At 37.1% G+C, this 15886-nt stretch overlaps 1 protein-coding gene and 2 pseudogenes across 1 annotated transcript; 1 reads left to right on the plus strand and 2 right to left on the minus strand.

Annotated features, from left to right (window-relative positions):
* Positions 1–219: 219 nt before the first annotated feature.
* Positions 220–978, plus strand: LOC138934925 (uncharacterized; annotated as a pseudogene).
* Positions 979–8918: 7940 nt separating this feature from the next.
* LOC138934926 (uncharacterized protein PF3D7_1120000-like) lies at positions 8919–10070 on the minus strand. Its single transcript, XM_070299080.1, has 2 exons — positions 9246–10070; positions 8919–9011 (listed from the first exon to the last, which is right to left on the minus strand). Exons 1-2 carry the CDS (start codon positions 10068–10070, stop codon positions 8919–8921), a joined length of 918 nt encoding a protein of 305 aa, XP_070155181.1.
* Positions 10071–10838: 768 nt separating this feature from the next.
* LOC138934927 (uncharacterized) lies at positions 10839–12394 on the minus strand (annotated as a pseudogene).
* Between the last annotated feature and the right edge of the window lie 3492 nt (positions 12395–15886).

Here is a 15886-nt window from a genome sequence, read left to right on the forward strand (position 1 = left end):
AGACCTCCCATTTAGTACCTCTTTCTCTACAGTGAACACGCGTTTGTCTATCGCAACGTTCAGTCCATTCTATATGTCTATGCCCGCGCCTAATGGCGGTTGTTTGTTTATGCGTTTTTCTATAGTTTAAAAATGGGCGCTCGGCACCTCCGCATTTTGCCTGACCGGTGTTCATCGGGCGGCGGACTTCCGGCGGATCGGCGGCCCGATAGTGGAGGGATGCATTGTTACAAAGGTATTAAAATAATCGAAACTGTAGTTCAATCTCACTCAGCAATTACGTACAGCTATACTATTATGCCTACATTTTCTGCAATCATCTCTTTATTTGATTTTGAAAGAGGCCAGTGGAGATTTTGAATCACGCGTAGAAGAGACTTTGTTTAGCCTTGCAAATATTTTTATTTTAGCATCAAAATCAGGAAAATTAACTACACAACACTTTCAACCTTGGTTTATAAATGTACTTATACTCGCAACTGGAGCCTTTAGTGTATTATTATTAGACTCTTGGAGCGGACATTATCTTGCGAACCTACAAGAGTTTACGCCATCTAAAAATAAAGATGTGCGGATTTTAACAATACCAAAAAAAATTACAGAAATGATTCAACTTGATGTTTATGGTTTAGAATATGAAAAAATTTTGTGAGGACATTTAATGATCGCGTTATGTTGTTAAATTGTGATATCAATTTACATTTGAGAAATAATATCATCAAATTACAATCCTTAACACATATACAACTATCTTCTCCATGATTCCATAATTTTTTCAAATATGTCTGGTTTAAAAGTGGTTACCTTGAAAAACGGCCATCACATTTTGAAAACCCGGTGGATTTTTGTTTCTCCGGAAAAGATATAGAAGAAATTTCACGCTGTTTCATATATGGCAACCTCATATTCATATACAGCACCTGCTATAATACATTTCTCTTAGTGCAAGAAATATTTTTGTATGCATCATTTCCTTGAGGAATATCATGACCGAAAATACTATGAAATATAATAATTGTTCGTAAGTAAAAGATTTTTATCTAGAAAATTATAATATTTATTATTAATGTTTGTAATAAATATTCTTATATTTATATCATAGGGAATCCTGTCAAAACTTAATATGGTAACTCTTATAAAGAATATCAGTTATCATGGAATTAATACACGTTATTAGCTATATATTCATTTGTAACTATTTTTATTTTGTTTAATTACGATAATTATACATTATCTTTGATGATGTAATCTTTCATAAGTTAAGAAATGGAAAAATATGTTCAATCGCAAAATAATCAAGATTTTTATTACGAATATAAAAACATAATCAAATAAATGATAAAACAAAATTAATATTTTATATTTTATATAAAATAGATATATAATAATAGAAATATTCTTATGATGAAATTTTGTGCATAAGTAAAGGAGTAAATAAATAAATTCTTCTCGCAATAAATTTATCGAACACTTATTTTTCAAATATATCTTATGTTTTTATTATCGAGCTGTAAATTATAAGAGTCATTTACTATTAAACGGAACCTCGCAAACCCGAAAATTTTAATTTTGATGAAACTTTACACACATGTACAGGGAGTAAATATATAAATTAAGAAATTTTCAGTTGTCGCCCAAAAGCGATTTTGAAGAGTAAAATCACCTCTTATATGTCACGGCTTTTCGCTTTTCTCGATATATTTCAAAAACTATTCAAGATATTAAAAAATGTTTTATGGTAAAAACGATTCTATTTAACCACATTAATAAAAATTTAAAAAAATAATTTAAAACAAAAATTTTTTCAGAAATCTTTTAAAAAAATTATATTTTCAAATGTTTATTAATGCAGTTAAATAGAGCTGTTTTTATCGTAAAACTTTTGTATAAAACATTTTTGATATCTCGAATAGTTTTTGAGATATATCGAGAAAAGCAAAAAACCGCTCTGTGTATGAGAGGTGCTTTTACCCCTTAGAACTGTTTTTGAGCAACAACTGGAAATTTATAATTTCATCTATTGACCCTCCCTACATGTTTGTAAAGTTTCATTAAAATCAGAATTTTTGAGTCCGCAAAGTTCCCATTTAGGCATTACTAGAATATTAATGGGCATTAGGTAAAAATTTCGGCGGTAATGCCTAGAAATTAGGCATTAGTAGGCATTTGTGTACATGATTTTGGTCAGCGGTTTACCTCTCGATTCCAGCGATCAATTTTATCAGTAATAAAATTTCTTATTTGACTCACAAGGGAACCACATGATATGTATTTCTCCGATTTCGCTCAATTTTTGCAAGGTGGCCATCAAGAAAAGTTGATCCGTATTTTTTCGTTTGATCAGAGACTCAATAGTTTAAGAAATATTTAATAATAAAGTTGGTCATTAGATATATACGAAATATTAATGCACATTTATATCGCAAGTCTAAATTTTATTGGTGACAAACATTTTTTTACTTCTTTTCCTTTTTAAATTATGTTTTATATTAAAAATGTAACAATGCATCCTACCGTTATCCTCCACCGTTACTCGGCCGCCGATCCACCGGAAGTCCGCCGCGCGACAAAAACCAGTCGGGCAAAATGCGAAGGCATTGAGCGCCCATTTTTAAATCATTAAACAAAACGCGTAAGCATCTAACCGCCGTGTTAGGCGCGCGTAACCGTCGAGAGCCAGTGACACGCTCTGGTGCCGACCGACCGATACCGAGTCGCGCGCGCCGGTTCTATGACAAAAATACCGTTAGAACAATAGGCGAATTACGCAGACGCGCTCCGAAAACCAGTATAAATAGAGCGCCTTTTCGTTATCAAGACGAGATCTTCCGAAACCAGAGTCAGTAAGACGCCTGGAAATATCCAAGATCTTTAGAATGCTCCTACAGTTGGGAATACCCAGCCTCCGCCAAAAGATAACGGCATCTCAAAGGAGTAATCGTTCCGAAACAGTTAGAGGCGAACAGAATCAAGCGTGCTCGATCCCGCCGTACCAACAGTATTCACGTAGAGGCGAGTTTCCCTCACGGACGGGTGTACTCGTCAGCCGCAACACTCCTGAGTCCGAATAAATAAACGTCGCGATCCCGCTAACCGACACAATTAATATTTGCTCGAATTAAGATACTCATAATCGACCGCCATTGTCAAACCGAACTCGCCATAGATATGGAGCAATAAGTCCGAGGGACGACCCGCATCCCTACCGATCGACGTGCGGAAATTGATATCATCGCACATACGCGTCAAAGGACCGCCTACTGAAGCTACCGAAATTACCGCCCGCACGGTCTACGACCCGACAGCTAGCGACTCCTGCCGAATCCGCACCGCATGATTTATAATCGATAGTTCGTATCTCAAAGAACGCGGAAAGGTGACCGCGCAACATTGTATGCAGCACTGTCCGCACCCGAATTAATCACACACCAGAATACATTCACGTGCTTATATACTTGTATGATACATGCACACACGCTTACATTCGACATGCATACGCGCACCTCCGTATATTCTACATTTATGCGACTTCACACATATCTTATACATTCAAGCGCTCACATCCATAGATTACACACTCACACACTCTTTGTACATCACACACACATCTTAAAATACAATAAATCTTTATAACTTCGTGTTCGTATCTCGATACCTCTTTCACGAGCCCAGGATCCCGACCGATCTGTCCTAGTCCGCGAAAGCGGAACGTTACAAAAATCCCCATCCAATGATACCATACATACTGATTTCCATTAATGCACGAGCATGATCCGATAATCTCTTGTAGAGCTTGTATATCTAGAGATGTCTTCCATATACTTTTCGTTTGTTCATCGACAGATAGGGAGAAGGATATTTTTAATCCTTCGTGGAGCGAAAAGAGCGTAGTGCAAGTGCACACTCACGTGTATGCACACACATTGGCACTCGTATACATATATATGTATGTACTCCTATGTATACATGTTTTTTAGATATATTGAGAAAAGCAAAAAGCCGTCCTATATATGAGGAGTGCTTTCACCCCTTAGAACCGTTTTTAGGCAGGAACCGAAAATTTCTAAATTTATCTATTGACCCCCCCCCCCCCTACATGTCTGTAAAGTTTCATCAAAATCAGAATTTTCGAGTTTGCAAGGTTCCTCTTAAGTAACGCTCAAGTAATGTCTAAGCAATGTTTCTATTTATTTCAGTGATAGTAAAATAGAAAATATAGTATATATTGTATAATATAAAAAATATAGTATATGCATTGTAAGAACAGTATATAGTACATAGTATTAATATATAATATTTTATATGCTTCGTTTGCCTTGTATTATATTTTCATATTATATATTTTATCAAATAATTTCGGGTAATTTTAAATTATATGTAATGTATTTCTTCATAAAACATTTATTATATATTTATGTTTATAATAGAATAGTACAGAATATTTATTGCAAAACAGGCAACTAGACTGCGGATATTTATATATAAAAACAAAATCTGTATAAATCTATTTTAATATTATTAAACAAATATCATAAATCCTAATGTATAATTAAAAAAATAATCTCATTAATATATAAATAGAATCAAATTTATTATTTAGAGTTTGCAAATACTAGGAATATAATATAATATAAAGGGAGTACATATATACTTATCTTCTTATCTTAAGGCTCCTAGTCCGTCGCCGTGAAACTCTTCATTGATGACGTCAGAAGGGAGAAAATCCTGCTGAAAATTCCTACAAATTACGTCGCAATAAATAGATATAACCATAAAATGACATTTGCAGTCGATTGAGCACACTTCTAAAATTCTCCGAAAACTACCCGTTTATCTTTATAGTCGATAAATAGCCGTAAAATGACTGTGAAATGAAACCTGGTCATACGAATGACTGCGCACGTACAGGACTAAGCACTCATATCATATCACAATCATTCTACAGCTGTTGATTGACTATCAAGGGAAAAGAATAGTTTTCGGAGTATTTTAGAAGTGTGTTCAATCGATTGCAAATGTGATTTTATAGTTATATCTATTTATTTCGATGTAATCCGTAGGAATTTTCAGCATGAATTTCCTCGCTCTGACGTCATAATCCAAGATGATCATAGCGAGGGACCAGGAGCCTTAATGAATAAGAAATCTAAAATTTACAATGTTTTGTTAGTTTATATTTTTTACGTATAGCCACTAAATCAGAATATTTTAATACAAAAGGTTTGGTTCCGATTAATCCAATTGGGCCACGGAAAATACTTTTCGATACAACAAACGTTACATCTTCATTGCGTGGCCAAATAAAAGAATTAAGTTTAGATTTTAAAAATTTTATTTTCACCTTGTTCTCATTACAATGATCAACAACTCGGCCAATATAATAGTTGTCATCGTAGAAAATAGCAAAATATTTTTCTAATAATATTTCAAGTATGTTCGCGTTACAAACTTTTGGATTATTTTCGAGGGAACAGTCTTCTTTTGACTCATTCTATATTTAATCTTCTTCAGAAGAATTGGAAACTTAAAGATATTTTTGCTTTTTTTAGGTTGCATCTTTGTACGATTTTCGTTCTTAGATTAGATTAGATTAGAATATCTTTATTGTTCCCCAAAGGGGTTACAAATATTTACATCCCTTAGCGTATCACATACATTTCCTTAATCTAACTTATACTACTTAAACTACTTAAACTAACTTATGCTATCCTTATTCTATCTTTCCTTCCTGCCTATACACACACACACGCTAAATTCCTAACCCTTCTTAATCTATTTTGGACCTCCGCTTCCGGTTTTTAGTCCTTTACTTCACCTTCTCTCCTCTTTCCTTCCTTTCTCATTCACTCTCTCTCATTCTTTCACTCCCTCTCTTCCTCCCCTTCCCTCCCCTCTGCCTTATCCTCCCTTCTCCTCAATACTTCCTTCATCCATTCTTCCCCCTCCCCTTCCTCTCCTAATATTCTTTCCACCGCCTCTTGCCAGCTTTCCTCCCCCTCTCCTTCTCCTCTCCCGCATCCCTCCCATACATGTTCCTATGTCTCTCTCTCTCTATTACACACCCTACATACTTTTTTCTCTTCACTTTCCCAATACCTACTTTCCCTCATTTCATTACCTAGCCTAAATCTTGTCATCCTTCCCCACCTCCTCTCCGACCAACCCTTTTTCAAATACTTTGGTATTCCCTCACTCTTTATTCTCTTGTACCATCTATTAAACCTCGACTCCTCTATTCTTTCTTTTCTCTCCTCCCTCTGTAACTCCTTGTCTTTCCTTTCCACTTCCTCATACTCTATCATCCCTCCCTCTCCCTCTCTATTCCATGCCAATTCCTCTAGCCCTTTTTCCCTGAAATATCTCTCTCTTTCCTGCTCCCATTCCGACACTCCTCTATCCTTTTCTTATCTTTTCTTGATTTCTTCCAAACACTCCTTCGCTAAACCCCCTCCTTTCCCTTCTTCTAGTCTTTTTTCGAAATTCCATGCTCTTCTTGCCGCCCTACTTCTAAGTTTATCTCTTTTTAATTCCTCCCTTACCATGTATCCTGGTGTTCTCCTGTCTACTCCTAGTAACCACTTTAAGAATCTTTCTTCTACCTTCTCTACTCTATCCCTCTCCTTCCAGCCCCATACCTCTGCTCCATAACTTAACATCGTTAAATAATGCATCAAAAAGCCAAATCCTCTTCCCTATATCTTTTCCAAATTTTCTCTTTCCTATACTCCATACTTGCCCCATAATTCCCACCGCCTTCCTTACCCTGTCTTTTACATGCCCTTCCTGTCTACCATTTGCCTGAAACACGTATCCTAAGTACTTTATTTCTTTAACCTCCTCTATCCTCTTCCCTTTCCACATCCACTTTACTCTTTTTCTCCTACCCCCTCCCTTTCTAAATACCATGACCTTTGTTTTCAATACGTTCACCTCCAGTCTCTTATTGTCCATATATCTTTCCGTCCTTGCTAACATTGCTCTCATCTTCCCCTTCCGCTAACAGCACTATATCGTCTGCATATGCCATGGAGAATATCTTCCCCTCTCCTAACTTAACTCCACCCCAAATTCCCCTGGCAATTTCCTCCTCCATATCTGCTATTACTATGTTAAATAACATCGGACTTAATGGGCAACCCTGTCTCACTCCTCTACCCGTCCAGAATTCTTCACTTATTTCCTCTCATATCCTCACTCTACTCTTTGTCTCCCCTATCACCTCTTCTATCCTTTCTATCAGTCCCTCTCTAACCCCTCTTTCCCTTAAGGCTCTTACCAACACTCCCCTGTCTACTGAGTCAAAAGCCGCTTTCAAGTCTATAAACACACTTATTAATTTCTTTTTCTCCCTGCTAATCTGTCTTTGCGCCAGATAATTCAATACATATATATTGTCCATCACCCCTCTTCCCTTTCTAAATCCTGTCTGATTCTCTGGTATTATACCTTTCTCTTCTACTTCCTCTCTTAACCTTTCTGCCAGAATCGATGTGTATATTTTATACAGCGTTGACATAAGCGTCACTCCTCTATAATCCGTGACTTTATGTCCTTCTCCTTTTTTCACAATCGGTGCTATTATCCCTTCCTTCCATCCCTCTCCTCTCCATACCTTGTTACACGTTTCCCATACCCATTTTCTTATATCTTCTCCCCCGTATCTCCATACTTCATTTGGTATATTATCCAACCCCATAGCTTTGTTTAACCTTAAATTGCTCATAATCTTATTTATTTCTTCCCATTCTATTTCCCTCTCCATCTCTCTTCTATTCCTTCCCCCTCTTCCTCTCCGAACTCTTTCTTCTATTCCTCCTAATAACCCCATAAAATACTCTTTCCATTCCTTCATCTGTATCCCTTCCTCTACTCCTTTCCTTTTCCTCCTCTTCCTATTAACTATCTCCCATACTTTACTTTCCGTTCTCGCCTCTCCTGCTTCCCTTATTAATCTTTCTCCCTCCTCTTTCTTTTTCCTTTCACACATCTCCTTGTATTCTCTCTTTTCTTCTCTATACCTTCCTCTCTCTTCTTCTCCTCTCCTCCATTTCCTCAACTTCAGCCTTACTTCCTTTTTTCTCTATACACTCCTTATCCCACCACCCCCCCTTTCTTTTCTCTTCCTTTCCTTCCCCCTTCTCGCTCTCTTCCAAGACCTTCTTTATCCTTTCATTCATTTTCTCTATCTCCTCTTCCGTCCCTCCTTCTTCCCCTCCTATATTTATTTCTCCTATTTCCCTCCTAAATTTCTCTCTCCCCTCCTCATTCCAAACCCCTCTCCTGCCTTTCTGTCTCACTTTCCTTTTCTTCTTCCAACTGTGTTCCCCTTTTATCCAGCAAATCACCGGGTGATGATCCGAGTCTATGTCCTCTCCTATCTCTAATCTTTCTATTTTTTCCCATATCCCTTCATTTCCTAATACATAATCTATTACCGTGTTTCCCCTCCCCCCGGTATACGTGTATTCTCCTTTTTCATCTCCTTTTATATTCCCATTTATTATACTCCATCCAGTTTCCTCTAGCACCTCTACCAATCTCCTCCTTTCCCTATTACTCTTCTTATCTTTGGAGTTCCTATTCTTTCCAATTTCCTCCTCCTCCCCCAGATTTACCCTTCCTCCCATTTCTCCAGTTCTGGCATTAAAGTCACCTCCTATTATTATTCTCCTTCCTTCCTCCTCTCTCTCTTCCATCCACTTCTTTAAACCCTCTATCTTCCTCTCTAAGTCCTCGTTCACATATACTCCCACTATTCTCCACTCCTCCCCTCCGCTTTTCAATGTCGCCGTCATCATCCCTTCCTCCGTTATTTCAATTTCTCCTATCTCCATTTCCCTTTTCCTTCTTATCCCCATTATCATTCCCCCCATTGCTCTTCCTTTTTTATTCTTTCTACTCGCGTATTGTACCCCCATTTAAAACCCTTCTGTAATCTGTTTTTTACTCCCCTCCATCCTTTCTCGTCTACCCATGTCTTCATGAGTACTATAACATCCCACTCTCCAATCCTATCCCAAAAACCCTTATTTTTGTTTTTTAAACCTGCTACATTCCAGAAAGCCATCTTCCATATCTCTTCCTCCTTACCGCCCCTCCCACGTCTCTCTGTTCCCCCTCTCCTCTCCTTCCCCCCCTTATTACTCTCCCACTTGTCCTCCCCTCCCTCTTCCCTGTCTCTATTACTAGTCCCCTCTCAACTATCTTCCCCCTTATTCCCCCTGTCTCTCTCTCTTATAACCTACTCTCTCCTCCTTCACTTCCCCTCTTTCACTTTTCAATACTTCCTCTTCCTCATTCCAATTCCACCATTTGCCATCTATTTGCAATCCCCCATTACCTATCCGTACCCTCCTTCCTTCTCCTTCCTCTTTCCTGGCTATCTCCCTGAGCCTCCATCTAACCTTTCTTTCCTCCCATGTTAAATCATCCTCTATCCTTTCCTCTCTTCCCCTCAACTTTTTCTTATTCTCCATAACTTGTCTTTTCTGTTCCATGCTCCCTAACGTCACCACCGCCATTCCTCTCTCTTCTTCCGTCATTATTCCAACTCTTTTGACACTCTCTATTTTTATATTTACTCCTAATATTTCCAAGATCTTTTCTACTCCTCCTCTTACGTCTCCTTTTTCCATTTCTACTCTCCTAATTACTATATTTCTCTTTCTATCCTCTCGTTCCTTCCGCTCTAATTTTCTTTCTATTACCTTTATTTTTGTTTCTAATTCACCTTCTCTTACTATCCCTGCTTCCTCCTTGCCCTCCTCTTCTACTCTTCCTTTTCCTTCCTTTATCCATTTTTCTAATTTCCTTTCCAGATTTTCTATCCTTCCTCTCATTTCCCTTCTCTCTTCCTCCCATTCCCTCTCCCTCTCTCTAAATTCCTCCCTTATCTTTTCCAATTTCTTTTTTATCCCTTCTCCTTGCCCCACTAAACTATTTTTGATCTCTCTTAAATCCTCTCTTATCTCTTCTCCTAGCAATTTTATCCCTGTTATTAGGTCCTTTCTTAATTCCTCCCTCAATTCCCTCTCCCATCCCTCTCTATCCTCCTCCTTTCTCTCCCCCATTGCTTTTGGTGATCTTACTATAATTTTACTTGATCTAAAAATAGACTCCTCTCCGTTCTTATCCTCTCTCTCTCTCTTCTTCTTCAAAAACTCTGATATATCTCCTACACTTCCTTTTCTCTCTTTCGAGTGCTTTATCCCACCTTTCTCCATTCTTCCCTGCTTCTCTATCCTTGTTTCCCTTTTCAGCTTCTTGTTTTGTTTCTTTTTCTCTACTTATATCCTCCTTCTCTTCTCTATTTGACTGTCCTTGTTTCCCCTCTATCTACTCTCTTTGCTTCGTGCTCTGCCGCTCACTAGCGCTACCCCCACTTTTCCCTATCGCGCGCTGTTTCCCTAGCGCTCCGTCGCGTCTACCACTCTACCTATTCTATACTCCGTGCCCACTCGCCCCTAACCGCCGGCTCGTAAATGCCCTTTTATTCCCTTCCCTTCTCATTCCCAGTTCTCCCTTTACTCCTTCACTCGCTCTTTCACCTCCACTCGCTCTCACTCAACCCTTCTCTCTCGTCACCCCTCTAATTCTCCTCTCAACCACCGTCAAACAGCACCTTCCACATACACACGTGTCACACTCTACGTATCGGAAACGGAAGTCTCGATTTTCGTTCTTTTATTTGTTGTTTTGTTAACGGTGATGAATCTTTGTAATCTATCCGTACTGACTTTACCTTTACAATCATCAAGAAACCAATAATAAAAAGATTTTTTAACAATCATACTTTTGTCATTTACTGTAATTTCTATGAAAGGCGAGTTTTCTGTTATTTATTTCTGTGATAATTGTTTTGAAAAGTCCTTCAATTCTAGACTCTTTAACTTGAAATCGTCAGGATAGTCAAATAAAATTGAATTGTCAACATCCTCGACATTTGTGTTTCTGGCGTTTATAGTGCAATCGTTATCAATTTCATGTTTTATATCATCGAATTTACAATCATTTTTTAACATGTGCAAAGGGATATCAACAAATTTCCAATCTATATCACTTTCTATTTTCATATCTAATTTTTCAGTATTTTCAATAGCATTTTTCAGAGCCTCCTCGACAATTTCTTTGATATTTAAGTTTTCTATAACTTTATATGTAAGAATATTTTGAGTTTTCGACATTTTTTTGTCTTCTTTGGGAAATTTAAATATTCCTGAAAGATCGTTCGTTATAACATTTATCTGTTTAATCTTATCAATACGATAAATAAAATCTTTAATACTAAAATTAATAATAGTAGAATTAGTGGAAGTTATAGATCGAGCTGCCCGAAAAAGCTTTTCGCATATTTGATTACTAAAAATTGGGCGAAACATTTCAGGTCTCAGAGTTTGCCTATTATCTTTAAATAATGTAATTAGTTTTATCAAATTAGGAGCATTTAATTCTATATACAGATAACAGTTGTTAGTTAAAAAATTGTCTTTTATAATATAATGCTTATTTCTTTTTATCCATGCTCGTCATATTTTTAGAAAGAAAATTGAGTACTATATATAATAAACTCGAGCACTTAAAACTGTAGATTCATCTAGGGGAAAGATAGTATTATAAAATTCATTATGTTTAAATAAGCAATTATGCCGTCAGTATTGGCGATTTGTTTTAAATGACTGATTATAGATGAGGAACACATTTTTTCTCCTGCAGAATAATTCATTTTATCTTCTCTTTTTAATACCCATGAATTTAGAAGATGTTTAATTTCAAAACAGTTTTTACTAAATAATGAAGATGATTTACAGTAGCCAAATAATTTCCCATTTGAAGTATTATCCCTTCTTTCAAAAATGTTGTCCGTATTTTAGTTATAATATGTGTTGTATCCTGTACATAACATTCTTCTACTTTATGTTTATTTGAAACCAAGGCCATGCCGTATTCTACGAGAATATTTGATTAATTATAATCGGTAAGCAGTTATTAAGACGCATTGCTTTCAACAAACAAGTGTCACCATCAGATGAAAAACCTGCAATAGTAATACTAAATTTTTTGCTTCTTTTTTCATAAAAGTCCACCGCTCAAGAATATCTTTTGCATCAAATATATTATCTGTGCTAAACAGATATAAACAATATGTAGGGACCTTGCAAGATAAAGATTGAGCCACTATTACCTACGCATATGTAGCCTTACTACCAATTTTTAAAAAAATTTTATATAACTTCTGCAGATGTAGCAACATATTTATTTTAGTCAGGTAAACCATTCTTTAAAGGCAAAACAAATCCAAGCACTTTATTTGAGTCATAGAATCATATTCAATTCTTCCTGTAATGCGTGTAGCATCTTCGGTAATCCAGACAATATTTGAAGCTTTTCTTTCCATTAAATGCTGCACTAAACCATTAAAATATATTTCGCCTTCCTCAGTATGTCGAAAAATGAATAATCAGTAAAAAAAATTATTATATATTCTTACATTAGGAAAAAAGGAAAAAAAACGAACATGAAGCGAAGCAGTCATTGGCGGGAAGTAGTATATCTAAGAGAGTTCTAATACAGATCCTCTGAGCGGGGCGGGGAGGTGAAGAATGAGGGAAAACCGTGCAGAAGGATATGATGTCACGCGGGGGAACCACGGCAAAACCGGTAGGTGAGGGGTCCGCAGAGGGATGAGGAGGACCGCGATGAAACCGACAAGCAAGGAGTCCGCGGGGAAGAGAGGGACCACGACGGAACCGATAGGCGAGGGATCCGCGGGGAAGAGGGGCACCGCGATGGAGTTGATAGGCGAGAGATCCGGGGGGAAGAAGGAACGCACGCGTCCGCGAGTAGGTATGAGAGAAATAGCACGAGACGTCCGCAATGTGTGGGAGAAGGATAGTGCGAGGCGTACGTAAGGTTGTATGAGAAGGATATCATTCATAAGTCGGTGTGACAAGGACAGCGTTCGTAAGACGATGGGTATGGAGGGACATAGCTCAAGGCGTGCGACAAAGATAGCGCTAATGATCTGCATGCACGTGGGTGATGCGAGATACAGCGTTTGCAAGGTGATGCGAGAAGGATAGCGCGAGGCGTTCGCATGGACGTGGAAGAAGGATACCGTTCGCATGCACTTGGGAAAGAGATAGCGTTCGCATGTACTTGAGAGAGAGAGAGAGAGAGAGAGAGAGAGAGCGTTCACATCCTAAGTTTTGCAGACTGTGCATATCTATTACACCGTTTTTATTTATATATAAAGGATAGGTTAAATAATTGAATTCACAGATAAATAGTAAAATACAACTTATTTATTACATACATCGTGAAAAATATCATTTACAGCACATGTCAACAACTCGCAATCTATGAGTGATTCGCTGTTAACATATCACTTCCATGTATCGCTTTTGCAGCGTCGTACATTAGCGATATTATTACGTTCTAAAACAGTTATAAATTGTTTGAATTTTTCATTTACAATATGAGTATTATCGCATAGCCAGTAATAAATATAATAGAGTTGGTGGTTTTATATATAAAGAATTATTGGATAATCCTATTTTTATAATATTCAAATCAGATATCTTAACAATCTTAATTGTCAAACCCCGAATCTGCAATGGAATTTCTGTTGATTGTAGAAATCGTTCAATGTCCGCACGTATCTGCATCAACGATTTCCATGTTTCAAAAGGCAATATTATTTGACTGCCTTGATTGTTGCCGAGAATAAGTTCCATGCAAGATATAGCCCCAATGTTTATCCCAATGTCCAAATATTTGTATGATGTTGGGGTTAAGGCATATCATCTTCCAAGTATATGAACCGCACGACGAGACTCGGCTGAAATGCTAAGGAGTAATAAAATATGATTTATATAAATATTCAAAAAATATAAAATTCTTTACGTTAATTAAAACTTATTTGTTACATTTCTTCTTCTTACACGGTAAAGTTTCATCAGCATCTTGAATCGGAATGTAATGATTCATGCGGTTTCTTTCAGGGATACATTTTGATATGATAAATGGTCGATGCAATACTGAACATACTGTTACGTCCAGACTCGGGGAAGGATGAGTCGACGGAAGGGCGTAACAACTATCTTTTATTATCCCGAAGTTTAAACGTCTCGTGGCGTTTGGAATCGGGTTGAACGAACTGACAGATCCGCAAAGCAGGTAAACGACTGAGTCGCTATTACACTGTTTTCGGAAGTTCGCTCGGCGGTCCCTTTTTGGTAAGAGAATTTAATCTCTTTTACGCGGGATGGGACCAAGTACGATCTTTATCTAGGAACGAGTGGGCAATTAATAAAAGATTTCCTTGATTTTAATTAACAAAGTTTAAATTTATTCATTTTAAAATTAATGATAGGTATACATGATTATAATAAAAAAAAAATATATATAATACTGGTTGTGTTCTTAGTATGTGAGTGTGTACATGTGTGTGTGTATTTAATTCGCGGGTGTTACATTAATACGGAGGACATTAGTCAGAATGACGAGGGAAAGATTCTATCGTTAACATTTAGGTTCTGACTGGTTAATACAATATAAAAATATATTTGATTTAAAAAAAAAATAAGATCAAAATCAATATGTATAAGTAAATAACCGTATATGTTAATAACGGTCAGAAGTATAAAATTGGTCGCTCGCATACGTGTTAGGTTAAAACTTTCTAAGATTTATCGCCGAAACGGGTTGATGATTTAAAAGAATAAGACATTCTTCGGAAAGTTTTGATTTAAATAAGAAACAAGACCAAAAGAAGAAAAAGAAAAATTATTCAATTAAACTTACTTTTTTAAATAGTAATTCATTCAGAGGGGTGGTGAATTGGTACGGTGTTTCGCTCTGTGTCTCATGTCGGCAGCCTGATGTTCGATTCGTGGTTGGCCTGGAGATGATGCCAAGTAAGGACACTGGTGCCACAAGTGCCTAACTCGCGAATTATGGTGCAAAAGCACAGAGTAAGACTGCGTGAAGTTGAAGACGAGAAAAAGTGGTGTTTTGTCTCTTTGAATCCCCTTTTTATAATTCTCTTTTCGGGGTGTATTCTAATTTCTAAGAGTGGGAATCTTCCAAGACTTCGACGAATTAAAAATTGTGCCAGTGCCCCTATTGGGCGGGGTGTTTCTCCTACTTTTCGAATTTTTACCCGTGGTGATCGATTGGTGATCTCGATATCAGTTCAAGTCTCTTGAGCATTAGATTTCTTTTGCGCACGTGATTTGATTAGAAAAAGTCTTACTTCTTTATGATTATTTTTATCGATATTAGTGTAGCTGTCGTTACTGAATATGTCGTCACAGAAGTTTCATCATTATTGATTTAGTTACGTTTGTTAGATATTTTCTTAGAAGGAATTTTATTATCTTTTCGATATCAATTTATTCTTCCGCTGGAAAATTCTATTTCGAGGGTATCTACTGATTTTTTATTTAGTTTTAGACGACCGGCGCGGTTTCGTCACCGGTCTCTCGCGTCTTTCCCACAGTTGCTCATAGATATTGATATTGACAAGTGATTAAATGTGTAAAGAAATGCGTGACACAAGATGCTCTATCTACCAAACGACTCATTTTTATTACCGATCGATTATCGTTGCCGCAACATTGCGGAAGGAAGGAATCGTGGAGTCGCCAGGACGTAACAATACCAAACATATTTAAAATATATATTAGCGCTGCAAAATTGCAATGTGGTGGGAATTATTGCCGATTTTTTTTTCAATTTTTCTATTCAAGCGCCGATGTACTGCTGCTTCGCGATGACATCGTCCCCAGGTGGAGATTTAGCTGAATGCACAAAAAAATGTAATTATAAATTTTTCAAGCGCTGATGTGCGGCTGCCTTGCGATGACATTATCCTCAGATATAAGTA

Source organism: Polyergus mexicanus, unplaced genomic scaffold (genome assembly GCF_030449975.1).
Source record: "Polyergus mexicanus isolate NDT 795.1 unplaced genomic scaffold, iyPolMexi1.0 SCAF_7, whole genome shotgun sequence".
In the NCBI taxonomy this organism is placed as follows: Eukaryota; Metazoa; Arthropoda; class Insecta; order Hymenoptera; family Formicidae; genus Polyergus; species Polyergus mexicanus.

What these genes read in the sequence shown, in the direction of transcription:
- LOC138934926 (XM_070299080.1), bottom strand. Translation starts at nt 10,070, where the DNA reads ATGGGGGAGAGAAAGGAGGAGGATAGAGAGGGATGGGAGAGGGAATTG. An exon ending in GGGAAGTGAAGGAGGAGAGA is followed by an intron (nt 9,012 to 9,245) that starts GTAGGTTATAAG and finishes TTTTTGGGATAG; the next exon opens with GATTGGAGAGTGGGATGTTA.